This window comes from Aythya marila, assembly GCF_965140915.1.
Source record: "Aythya marila genome assembly, chromosome: 11".
NCBI classification, from domain to species: domain Eukaryota; kingdom Metazoa; phylum Chordata; class Aves; order Anseriformes; family Anatidae; genus Aythya; species Aythya marila.
The window spans coordinates 1,609,186-1,621,350 of record NC_139052.1 but is presented as its reverse complement, the minus strand read 5'-3'; the positions used below and the strand labels follow the sequence as shown (position 1 = coordinate 1,621,350).

General features: G+C 41.1%; 1 protein-coding gene across 2 annotated transcripts in view; it reads right to left on the bottom strand.

The window, feature by feature from the left end:
- GALK2 (galactokinase 2) overlaps positions 1-8,739 on the bottom strand; it is a 52,454-nt gene extending 43,715 nt beyond the window's left edge. Inside the window, exons 1-5 of one of the 2 annotated variants that reach the window (XM_082769400.1) lie at positions 8,259-8,328; positions 7,803-8,020; positions 6,851-6,915; positions 6,063-6,151; positions 4,662-4,785 (exon numbers count right to left, since the gene is read on the bottom strand). In XM_082769400.1, the coding sequence (XP_082625526.1) occupies positions 4,662-4,785; positions 6,063-6,151; positions 6,851-6,894 (257 nt within the window). In that variant the 5' untranslated portion in view covers positions 6,895-6,915; positions 7,803-8,020; positions 8,259-8,328. Of the gene's footprint in view, positions 1-4,661; positions 4,786-6,062; positions 6,152-6,850; positions 6,916-7,802; positions 8,021-8,258 lie in introns of both variants that reach the window. The other variant, XM_082769401.1, reaches the window with a different exon arrangement.
- Between the last annotated feature and the right edge of the window lie 3,426 nt (positions 8,740-12,165).

The following is a 12,165-nucleotide window of genomic DNA, read 5'->3' as shown; positions in this document are numbered from 1 at the left end:
GAGACACTTCACAGCTTTTAAGAGAACACAAATTTTCTTTCTTATGCTAGTCCCGGTCTGTTTCTGTAAACTATATAGGTTGGTGACGTGCTGTTTTTATTTTTATCTGAAATAATACCGCTAGTTAATACCTGTAAAAAAATACCAGTGTGAAGGTATCTTTATCAGTAAAGTATTCTGTTCCCTATAGAGAGCCTATGTTAGTCATACTAATATAAAGCATCTTTACAGTGATATAATTGTCTTCAAATAATGGCTGAAAACTTCACTTTATTGTGATGCAGTTAAAGGCTGCAATTTTTGTGTTTATGCTAACATAGGTTTTAATGTTAGCTATGTTGTAGTGAGCTACTCCACTTGTATTGCCAATCTACAACCTATTCCCAGGTCAATGCTACAAGACAGATACCACATTTCAAATATCAACTTAGAATTACCATTTTCTCAGTTATACATTCAACTTCAACATTCACTGCAGTGCAGACATATCAGAGATTGCTATACAGTTTAACGTATAAGTTGCTGTCTTCCCATTTGAACTGTTCAAAATAGTGCCACTTACAGGGCTTCATCAACAATGCAGCACTGAAGAATAGTAGAGATTTAAGTGCAAAATACTGGGGATTGTAGAGTAACAAAAAGATCTGAAAGGGAGTGTTGAGAGTACAATACAAGTAGAGTTCAAGGACAGCAGTAAATTCTTCCAGTTTGAGATTCACATGTCTTCGGAACAATCTTCCAGAGAATAAAACAAATTGTTTTTGTTATGGCTTTTGAATATAATCAAAAAACAGAAGTACAGTAGAAAATGACTGTCAAAAGTAATGAAGAATAAAATAATCCTCTGTTTACTTATGTTTGTTTTCTACAATAACCTTAAATTATTATTTTAAAAAAGCAAGGATGCTAGAAATCAATGTGTAAAAGTGATTATCATAAAGTGAATTTAAACTCCTCTTTTCTTCAAAAAAGGGTCATAAAATATTTTATCTGCATAATTCTTTTTATGCAATCAGACAAAGTTAGAATGAAATGAACAAAAAGACATATACTATGGTATATATTTGCTGGTTCTGTGGATAAATTAAAATAACTATTTCTTAAAGTGCATTTTGCAGATTTCTGTAATCTCACATAGAAAAAGAAAGAAAAGTTGGCTTTGAACTTGGCAAGTTTCACATGCACATAATTCATACAATCACAGGATGTGGAACTGGCAAGGTCCCCAGAATCCTTAAGTCTTTTTTTTTTTTATTATCACATTTGATTTGTTACAAAAACTCATTCCTAAATGCCCAAGCTATATCTTAAATCAGAAAATGTTCAATCTTGCCTTCAGTCCTACTACTGGAAGGTAGGAAGTTTGATATAAGTACTTTGTGAAAACAAGTAGAAAAAAAAAATAGGGGAAAACATCCCCTTGAGATAAAAATACCTTGATATTGTCTGTTCCAACCTTTCCATTTTAAAGGACTTGTACTAAGGTTTTCCCTCCTCCAGGACTATATATAAACATTTTAATTGGTCTATATAATTAGAAGAGGTGAGTTTCTTGAGTAATGTGAAAAAAATGTGGTTGAGGTATTGTTCCTTGCTTGAGTAGTAATTAATCCTTAGTTCTGGGAGACCAATTTGGCTTTTTCACACAGAGGCTCATTGTCTCAGCAATTTCTTAGTTTTTCTGTTTGAACTCTCTGTAAAAAATCTATTAAAAAAAAAAAAAAAAAAAGAGATTTTCAGGTCATTCTATGAGATGGAATGATAATTGTTAATTACCGTGCTTTGACATTTCTGAAAGCATTTTGAGATGTGTGGTGTCAAATACTCAGAGAGTATCTCTTTCTCAATTAAAACGGTGCTGTGTGAAGAGGAGTTATTTGGATCTTCAAGAGACTTTAACTTTTGAATACCATTTTAGCCCAAATATATTTTAAAAACATCTGATCAGATAAGATGCTTTATGATGAAAAACGAACAGAAAGTTTTTGGTTGTTTTGTTTTTGCCACCTATCCTTTGTTCTGTTCTTCCTAAAGTTAATATGAATGATCAGGGTGGATGAGGGCTACAGAACTGTTACGTATTACGTGAACCGCTAAACAGTTCACAAAACAAGAATGAAATAGGTAACAGTGATTCTACAAAGGCTAATGGTAAGTCCTTGCTAGCCAAAGGCCTATATACATGTACATGCATTCACCACAGGCATGAACATCTAGCAGTGGAACAGGCTGGGGGAAAAAAGATGTCTCATCAACAATTTTGTTATCTGGTATAACATTCAAAGTGTTGAAAAATATTTCTTTGTTATGAAATTACGGGCATGTTTTAGCTTTGTTTTTAATCAACAGTGTCTCAACAAAACAGAGAATGCTTCATACCATAATCTGAAACCTTTTCTTGGTTTATGGTTTAAAACATATGATTTTAAACTGAAAACAAGGCAGATATAAAAATACAGTGACTGTACACACAATTTGAATTCAAAGGCTGTAATTCTATATCTGGTAAGAACTGTATGTGCCTCAGGAGGCTATTTTAATTGCCATGTAATGAGCCAAAGCTCAAAAAACACATAAATATGTTTACCTTTTGGTTACTGCTTTATTTAGCGTCCTTTGTAATAACTTTTCCTAATCGAAGCTGTTACAATTTTGAAACTCTTGTCTCTTGCAAAATGATTTCGCAACAAAGTTGAAGCCCCATTGCAGGTTTCTGTCACAGAAAACTAAAGTCTTCCATTTCCTTCCCCCCTCTCATCACTGTATGTTTATCTCATCACTGTTTATCCTGAATCAGCTTTTGTGCTGAATCTGTGAGAATTCAATTCACTAAAATGACAGAAAATTAATTAGGGCACACTTTACCTTAAGATTGGTACTACACCATGGAAAAGGCAGAGGATGAATCAATGCTGGAAGCAGGAATAGGGAGACCAGGGGAAATAGAAGTAAGTCACCCCCCTTCAGGAGTGGTGAGCTGTTAATTCAGCCCAGCCATATAGTGAGAACATACTCCACAGAGTGTAAAGTATTAGCATATTTATACTTTGCATGGAAGTGAAAATTCCTCTTAACTGCCTAACTTGCAGGTAGCAGCTCAGAACATAAGGTAAGAACTTAAGATAATATCTCAGATAATATCTCAGCTTTAACCAGGAATATGTGCTTAACTAGTTCCCACTCTTGGCAGTATGTTCCTTGGGGAAAATTTCTTCACTCAAAGCATTGTGTAGTATTGGAACAGGCTGCCCAGGGAAGTCGCTGAGTCACCATCCCTGGAGGTCTTCAAAAAATGCGTAGACGTAGTGCTTAGTGACATGGTTTAATCGCAGACTTGGCAGCGCTAGGTTAAAGGTTGGACCAGATGATCTTAGAGGTCTTTTCTGACCTAAATGTGCCTGTGCTGCCTGCCATATGTTGCACCTTCAGGAAGTAATTTATCATTGGCTTAAGCCAACTGAGTTGGTGCTGATTTGATTTTTGCAAAATGACCACTAAAGTTCATGTAAATGAGTGACCTACTCTGAACTACCTGGCTACCACACAAATATCAGTCAGTTGCAAGGAAGAAGGCAGGATAATGTGGCTGAAGTTGAAAGGAATGGCCAGAATATTTCCATACATTCAGCACTTGTGAGACCACATCTGGAATACTGTCTCCAGTTTGGGGCATCCCAGTAGAGAAAGACATTGACAAACTGCCAAACAGTCCAGCAGAAGGTCACCAAGATGGCTACAAGGCTACTACAGCACATCATGTGTAAGGACAGGCTAGGAGAGCTGGTTTTATTCAGCCTGAAGAAGAAAATTGAATGGGAGAATCTCATTTGAGTCTTTGACCACTCATCACATGGCTCCAGAGAGGATGAAGCCAGACTCTTCTCAGAGGTATATGAAGGAAGCATAAGAGGAAACAGGTAATCTGCAGCAAGAAAAAATCCACTTAGACATTTATAAAATATTCTTCACAGCAAAAGTGTCCAAACTAGAGAACTGGTTGCTCAAGGAGATTATAGTTTCTGTCTTTAGAGATACTCAAAATTTGAATGAAAAAGTCCCTGTAAAACCTGCTGTAACTTTGAAGTTAGTCCTAGATCGGACTAGATAATCTCCAAAGGTCCCTTACAACCTAAATTATTCTACAATTCTGTAAACAAGCAGCTGTGGAGGAAGTATAAGAGGGAATACAGGCTCTTTGAGACAGGATTGTTGCTAAGGCCCTTGTGCTGTGAAAATACAGCCCCAGGTTCTCCAGAGTGTAGTCCCAAAGACAACAACAGCAGGGGAGTGTTAGCTTACATATGCAGCAATTGATTACAAAACGTTTCACTCCTTTCCCCAGGAGAAACTGAACTGCTGCCAGCTGATAGGGTTACAAGAAAGATGAGCTAAAAGAGGTGAGTGGGTTGCACTTTTATAAAGATTGAAAAATCAGAGGCTTTGCAAGAGAAATCCAAACAAACAGGTGGCAGACAGGAGCAGTGAACCTACTGCTCTAAACTAATATGCACAGAGTTGTTCAAATGGGATTCCATTTGCTTGTATCATTCAATGTACACAATTAAAATCCATACTGCAATGTAAGTCTGTCAAACCTCAGAAAAGTTAATCTGTATTGCGATTGCATAAAGAGGTTCATAAATAAACAAACAATTACTTACAAGTACAAAGAATTTGTATTCGCCAGTTGCACAACATCACTATTTACAGGTTCTACTGCAATCAGTATATCTTGTTCTATAGCCATGGGGAGCACAGCATAACCACAGTAGTCTATATGTTCTCCTAATGAAGAAACAGATGATTAAAAATATTTTTGAGTAAGTCTTTCTTGAGTAACAGAAACAGGGCTCCTACAGGAGTTCAGTGTTGTTTACCGTACTAGACAGCTTCTGAGTATAGTCTCAATTCTTACTATTTAAAGTACACCTGAAAGTTTAGGGTGCATTTCCTCCATTTTGTATTACTACACAAATATTTTATTTTTAGCGATTTTATCTATTGCACCTGTTTATAAATCTTCATGTTTTAACATTGGCTTATAAAAATTTAAAAAGCACTATGTATATTATTGTCCAGAATGAAAACAACTACCTGCATTATCTGTAAACTTTTGTGTCGGTATGGAAAAATAATTCAAATCTATTTCATTTAACTGATGACTGGAAGAGATAAAGTCAGTACATGACTTCCAATTATGTGATTTCCTCTGCTCATGTGGCAGATTCGTTGGCCACTGGATACGGCTTGTGGTGGATTTATTTTCATAAAATTTCTGGACTTTTTTCCATGAAGATTATATGTAAATAACAACTAATACATATAGGTGCAACACTAAGAACACCAAGATGAAAATCATCATTAACTGCACAATGGACTAATTAATTTTAAAGCTCTGTTTTCCAGGTTCCTTTTACTTACAAATCTTCAAATGTGTATGGTTCCTCTATGCATATACAAGAAATTGAGCTCTAGAGAGAGAACAATCCTAACATGGGTAGACAAATCTAAAAAATAAGGCAGCCACAGAAACACAGGTAAGTCTTAGATAAACAGTGTTTGTGTCTCTCCAGGAAGCATGTGAATCACAACCAACTGTTCTGTGGATGCATCTCTATGGCTGAGATCCTGGTAGAATCATTTCATACCTTCATATGCATTCCTGTTTGGCTAACTATATCTGGTCACTTAAATTATAATGAATGAGAAAAAAAATACAATGATTTCATTTATGGATGTACTGTTCAGCAACTACTTTCATTAGATTTGCAAAGCTTTTCAAAAGAATTGTATCCAACCATAAATTGGAATGTTATTCCACTTTTCAAAATCATCACTGCTCTCTATGATTTTTTCCAAAACTGATATTTGAGTGTGAAATTATTTATAATAAGGTGGGAATAAGCTAGGAAAGTATTATATTCTACTTTCCTTTTATCATGTGCAACTTTTCTAAGAAAAAAAACATAAAATAAAATCCAACATTATTTTAGATTCTGTGTTTTAAATTACTAGGTTTCTGTGACGTCAGATAAAATGATAAAATATTAATATTTTCTTACCTATTAAGTTGACTCGCCCTGGTGCACGAACATAAAACTTGGGAGCTGATCCAAATTTTGCTATAAAACTCTCCTTCAGCTTCAGCAATCTGAAAGGCAGGTTGAAAACCTTTAGCAGGACTGTATTTGCATAAAAGATGGGAAGCCTGTTGTCTAAAATATGTTCTAAAGTAACTTTGGTTTAACTTTTTGAAGTACAACGGGTTTTCTCTCCTATATCAGGAGCTACATTAAGCTGCTTCTTCCTGCTCCTCACGTAACACATGACAGAGAAGATTAAGGTATCCTAATTGATAAGAATTTTGTTTTAAATACAAGTAGTCATAAACTCATTCAGGAGTCAGATGTCCAAAGGTAAACTATTGTTTGTATGTTCTTTTGAAAAGGATGAAAGGGACCCGCTTTTACTTAAGTCCTCCACCTTGGCTGGCTCTAGCCAGAACCAGAGAAGGCAGTTGCCTTGTGTAACAAAACTCCATGGCCTCCACCTACCTTTCGTATGCTACAGCTCTGTAAAACTGCTCGCAGGTAAGGAAGACCTGCAGCAGTGCGCATCAATGGCTTGTTTGTGGCACTTGGTTTTGTCACATAAACACACATGGAGGCACCCTCTTCAAAGCCAGATTTGATTACACCAGGCCTGAGCAAATGGATTTTCTTCTAAATTTTGACTTTTTTAAACTTCCTATGAGCCTTTGTATGAGCACCATTTCTGTACCAATGCATATGAAGACAACTAAAATTCCAAACCACTGATTATCCCTATGACTTATTTAGACAGTATTTACAGTTTTACAGCAACAGTTCCCAGAAAGTTCTTCAGACTTTCCATTTGTAGGTTCTAGATGTGTCACTGAAAATTCCAAAACAGAGAAAGATTTGGCATATTGTTTTGTTTCATAAGACCATAAAGATATTTAGCTTCCACGCCGTGCTTGCAAACTTAGGATGCTTCAGCATGTCATGCAGGAACAGTGGGTAAACAATGACTGAGAAGAAATTTAGCCATTATCCTAGTGAAGCATAAGTGATTTAATAGTGATTCACTTCAAAACTACTGTTAGGGTACACACTAACCCATTAACTTTCTTTAACGTATGCAAGACAAAAAAATGATAAACGAGAAGTAAGAAGAACAGAAAATTTAAAACAAGTCTTAAAATATCTCACCAGCATACCCTGGTGACTTTAAAACATGTACCAAATTATTAGTGTTGTTATTATTATTTGGTTTTTAGTCCACTAAGAAAAAATCAGGCTGCTAAGCCTTTTACATTTAGTCTAAAACTAAAACTGGAAGCCTAGTTAATGCAAAGCTTAAGTAAGACAGCAATGAGGAACAGATGTTACAAATTTTCACAGTCAATTATTTAGCTTGTACTTCTCTGTAAAAGCTGTTATTGTCCAACTATATACATTCAAATGTTTTGTAAGATTTCTCTAAATGGAAAGCTACAAAGCATTATTTGTTGTGAATTTTTGTAACAGATCTTTCTGTACGTTTCTGCCTTGGAGCCCACTAACAAAGCTGTGTTAGGGCCCTCTTTAGCTTGCTTACAATCCTCCCTAGTGTTGACTTGTGAAGAGCTATCTACACGCTTTGCCCTTTTTGCTGCAACATGCTGCAATGTAAGCACCTACATCAAAGCTGATTGTCAAGAGTGTTAAGCAAACGCATCCCTTGCAACTTCACACCTCCAAATCTAGAAAAGCTGAGCTTGTCCTTTCCACGTGACTTACACGGAAATACACTGCACTCTGCCGCGGGGATCACAAATTTAGAAAATTCCCCTTGCCAGCGTTAACACGGGTAAAAGGGCTCATTCAACTGCCAGCATGTTCTACTGCCACACACCAGGTGCAGCACCGTGGGCAAGAGCACACTTCGTCCCAGCGAATCGCACGGGCCATTCGTTACAGCACACAAGACGAAAGGATAACCGAATATCCCCAAAACCCTGCGAAGAGAAGACGCCGAGAGGACAGCTGAAGGCGCCGTCCCCCCTCCCGCCGCACTGGGCTCCGAGGGCTGCCTCGAGAGGGGGCCGGGGGACACCCACAGGCTGCCCGTCCCTCACACGGCCGGCCCGGCCCCCCTGCTCACCACCCGCCCCCGCTGCCACGGCGGCTGCAGGGCCGAGGCTGGGCGCCGCCGCCCTGGCACGGGCTCGCTCGGCCAGCCGGGCAGGCACCCACCTGGGCTGCTCCACCGCCTGCACCGGGAGGCTGCTGGGGGCGTCCCCCGCCATGGCGGCTCCCCCCCGCCGGCCCCTACTGGAGGCGGGCGGCGGCTCCGGCGGGCTCGCGGTCACGGGACGGGCGGGCACCGGCCTTCCGGGCGGCGGGGCTGCCGGCACAGCCTCCTCCTCCTCCTCCTCTTCCTCCCCGGCGCGGCTCCGGCCCCGGCGCTGGTCCCGGCCCCGCCGTGCAGCCGCCGGGCCGGTGCCGCAGGGGGTCGGCGCCCCGCAGCCCTCCCGGCGGTGGGGCCGCTCAGCTGCTGGCGCAAGGCGGTCCGCAGGTGGCTGGAAAGCTGTTACATCGCGTGCAGAAGGCGCTCTGTTACTTCGTTCCTGTCGGAATTTAGCTGGCAACAAACAAAGATTAAAAACAGCCCCCGGCGCGCTGCGGGGTGTTGAGGCCAGAGCCGCCCCGGCATGGTGCACTGGGGCAACGCGGTAGGGCAATCAGCAGTGCTTCCCCCCGGCATTATTTTTATCCTTTGGGTTTTCTGGCGTGTGGGTCTGCTGCTTTCCCTCAAACAAGTAGCTTCACAGATCCCGTTACCCCTCAAGACTGATGGCAGCAGTAACTTTGAGGAGCTGGAGCTTTTCGAATGTGTTTACAAGCCCAGCTCATTGTTGTCCATTTTGCTGTTTAAGGCTGCTAATAATCACCTCAGGAAGTTTTAAATGCCTGGACTAAGAAAAATACAGTAATATTCCATTCTATGATTAATGCCTTTCTGAAGCAATTTTCCAGGGGCAGAACTGAAATAGAAGTAGCCACAGGAGAGGAAAAAAAAATATCAAAAACTTGTGATAAGTGGAGTAATAATTCATGTCAAGAAAATGGTTGATATTAATAAAGAAAGAGGAGATGTGGGAGTATTGCCATGGGGGTCGACAAGCCCCATGGTTGTCTTACCGCCATCAGGAATGTAAAAGAGTTTAGAGGGAACAAAGAAGGATGATTCAGTAAACGCCATGCCCGCCACGCCGTCTGGGGTTGCTTGTTCTCCAGCCATTAAGGCATGGAAGTTGCTGGGTGTTTGCTGTTGCCGGGCAAAGTTGTGCGACTGATGAAAAGGTGTTTGAAAAGGACTGCTGTGGGGCAAAGGGTGTAAGAGGGAAGCCTGTCCTCGAAATGAAAAAAAAAAAAAAAACCCACGATATAATGAAATTATGTCATCAATAAAAAAGTAGAAAAAAAGGAAAGAACAGGGACAGGCTGGCAGAATGGAGACCAGGACGGGAACAGGCACATTGATCGCCCCATGAAGACAGGTTTGGCCAAACTCAGTAAACCGCTCAAAGTCGGTGGAAACAGGAGCTGGAATATGCTCAAGCTGAGAGAAGCAGAGCCGCGCGCACAACTGCCCCTCGCTGGTAAACAGTTGTGCATTATGGGGAATCATACGTCCTTAAGAACAAAGACTGTCCTGGTAACTTTACAGCTTATGCCCTTTATTAACAGTCAGACAGTTTATGATCCTGAAACACGGGACCAAATTGAGGTCAGGGTGTGGGACTCTGCTACAAAAAACGACAGGGTTGCAGTGGGATTGCTCGGCACCTGGCGTGCAATCTTTGAGGCCTTAAAGAGCCCTGTGGGGCCACAGTCAGACACGTGTGGTTTGCCAAATAGTGAGGGAGCTACGGGCTCGTTTACTGATCGACAGCAATGCCATCGCCCCCACCCCCCCGCCGCTGCTGCCATCGCAGGCCTTTGCTGTTACGCCCCCTGTTGACCTGGACGTGCCTTTTGACCCAGGCCCTATTGGCCTTGAAAAGGAGGCGGAAATGTTTGTTTCCCTTCGATCCGTGAAGAACAGGATACGTAAGGCCCGAAGGATGAGTTGCTTGACAACTTAAAGCAAGACATTGTTCCCACGACTAGCCCTGGAATTCTCTGGTGTTTGTAATCAAGAAAAGGGATGGAAAATGGAGACTTAAATGAGCTGAGAAAAATTAACGAAGCCATGGAAGATATGGGAGCACTTTAACCAGGATTCCCAACTCCAACTATGCTCCCCCAGTCATGGTCATTATTAGTAATAGACTTAAAGGACACTTGCTTTTTAAAACTTTGATGTATAGGCATACACAGGTTTAATATGTAAAAGCAATGTTCTGTATATTTAGAAAGTTTGATGTTTGTGTGTGCATGTTGGTAGAGCTTAGACTCCCCGCACATCCAGTGCTGTTTACTTGCCTTTTATAAATATTACTAAATTCAGGTTGATACAACTCTTCGTTTATAACAACTGTAACATAAAATGACCCACAGAAAAGAATGGAGGCAATAAATACTGCAAACTTGTCTAGGAGCTTGCAGGATCCACCAGCCTTGCAGTGTGGGAGGGTAACGCTTGCATGTCCCAGCTTTTTTCCTCTTGTTATAAATGAGGTCTCAATTCAATCTTAATTTTGTAATATTTATAAAACAAATATTTATAAAAGGTATAAAAGCTATAAAAGGTATAAAAGGCAAGTAAACAGCGCTGGGTGTGCGGGGAGTCTATGCTCCACCAACACGCACACACAAACATCAAACATTCTAAATACATGTGTACAGAACATTGCTTTACATAATAACCCGAGTATGCCTATACATACATACAATCAGGATAGGTAACAAACAATCTTTTAAGTTCCATAACTTAACAGTCTCCATTTTCCATTCGTTTTCTTGCTTCAGGCCTTATGTATCCCGTTCTTCCCAGATTGAAGAAAAACACGTCCATCGCCTTGTGAAGGCCAAGAGGCCTGGGTCAAAAGGCACGTCCAGGTCACCAGGGGGCGTAACAGCAAAAGCCTTCGATGGCTGTAGCAGCAGAGAGGCCGATGGCGATGGCGATGGCGTAGCAGTCGGATCAGTAAAGGAGACCGCAGCTCCCTCGCTGTCTGCCAAGCCACACGTTTGTGATTGTGGCTCCACATGGCTCTTTAAGGCCTCAGAGATTGCTCACCAGGTGCTGAGCAATCCCACTGCAACCTTGTCATTTTTAGTTGCAGAGTCCCACACCTTGACATCAATTTGGTCCCATGTTTCAGGATCATAAAGTGTCTAATTGCTAAGAAGCAGAATAAGCCGTAAGGTTACCAGGACAGTCTTTGTTCCTAAGGACGTATGATTCCCCATAACGCACAACTGCTTACCAGTGAGGGGCAGTTGTGTGTGCGGCTCAGCTTCTCTCAGCTCGAGCTTCTCTCCAGCTCCAGAGTGCCTATTTCCAGCGACTTTCAGTACGAGCTTCTCTGAGCAGTTTGCTGAGTTTGGCCGAACCTATCTTCATGAGGCAATCAATGTGCCTGTTCCCGTCCTGGTCTCCATTCTGCCAGCCTGTTCCTCTTCACTTCTTTTTCCTGCTTCTTTATTGATGTAACTTCATCGTGCTGCCTTTTTCTTTTTTTATCTTGAAGGCAGGCTCCCCTCTTATACCTATCTCTCCACAGCAGTTCTTTTCCAAACAACTTTTCATTGGTCAAACAACTTTGAATGTAACAACAACAACAAACACCCAGAAACACCCATGCCTTAATGGCTGGAGGACAAGAGAACCAGCTGGGGAACAAGAAACCCGAAACTGATGGAGTCTCCTGAATCACCCTTCTTTGTTCCCTCTAAACTCTTTTATATTCCTGATGGCCTTGTCGTTAAGAGTCTAATGTTATCTCAACCATGGGGTTTTCCAACCCCCATGGCCACACTCCCAAATCTCCCCCTTCTTTAATAATATCAACCATTTTCTCGACACGAATTACCACTCCATGTATTAACACTCTTTCAGCTGAACGCAGCAGTGATTACTGTGTAAGTCGTTAGAGAGCCCTTGACTCCACACCTAGCGGAGCCTGTGCTTTTCACACGTAAAGCCCTGTTG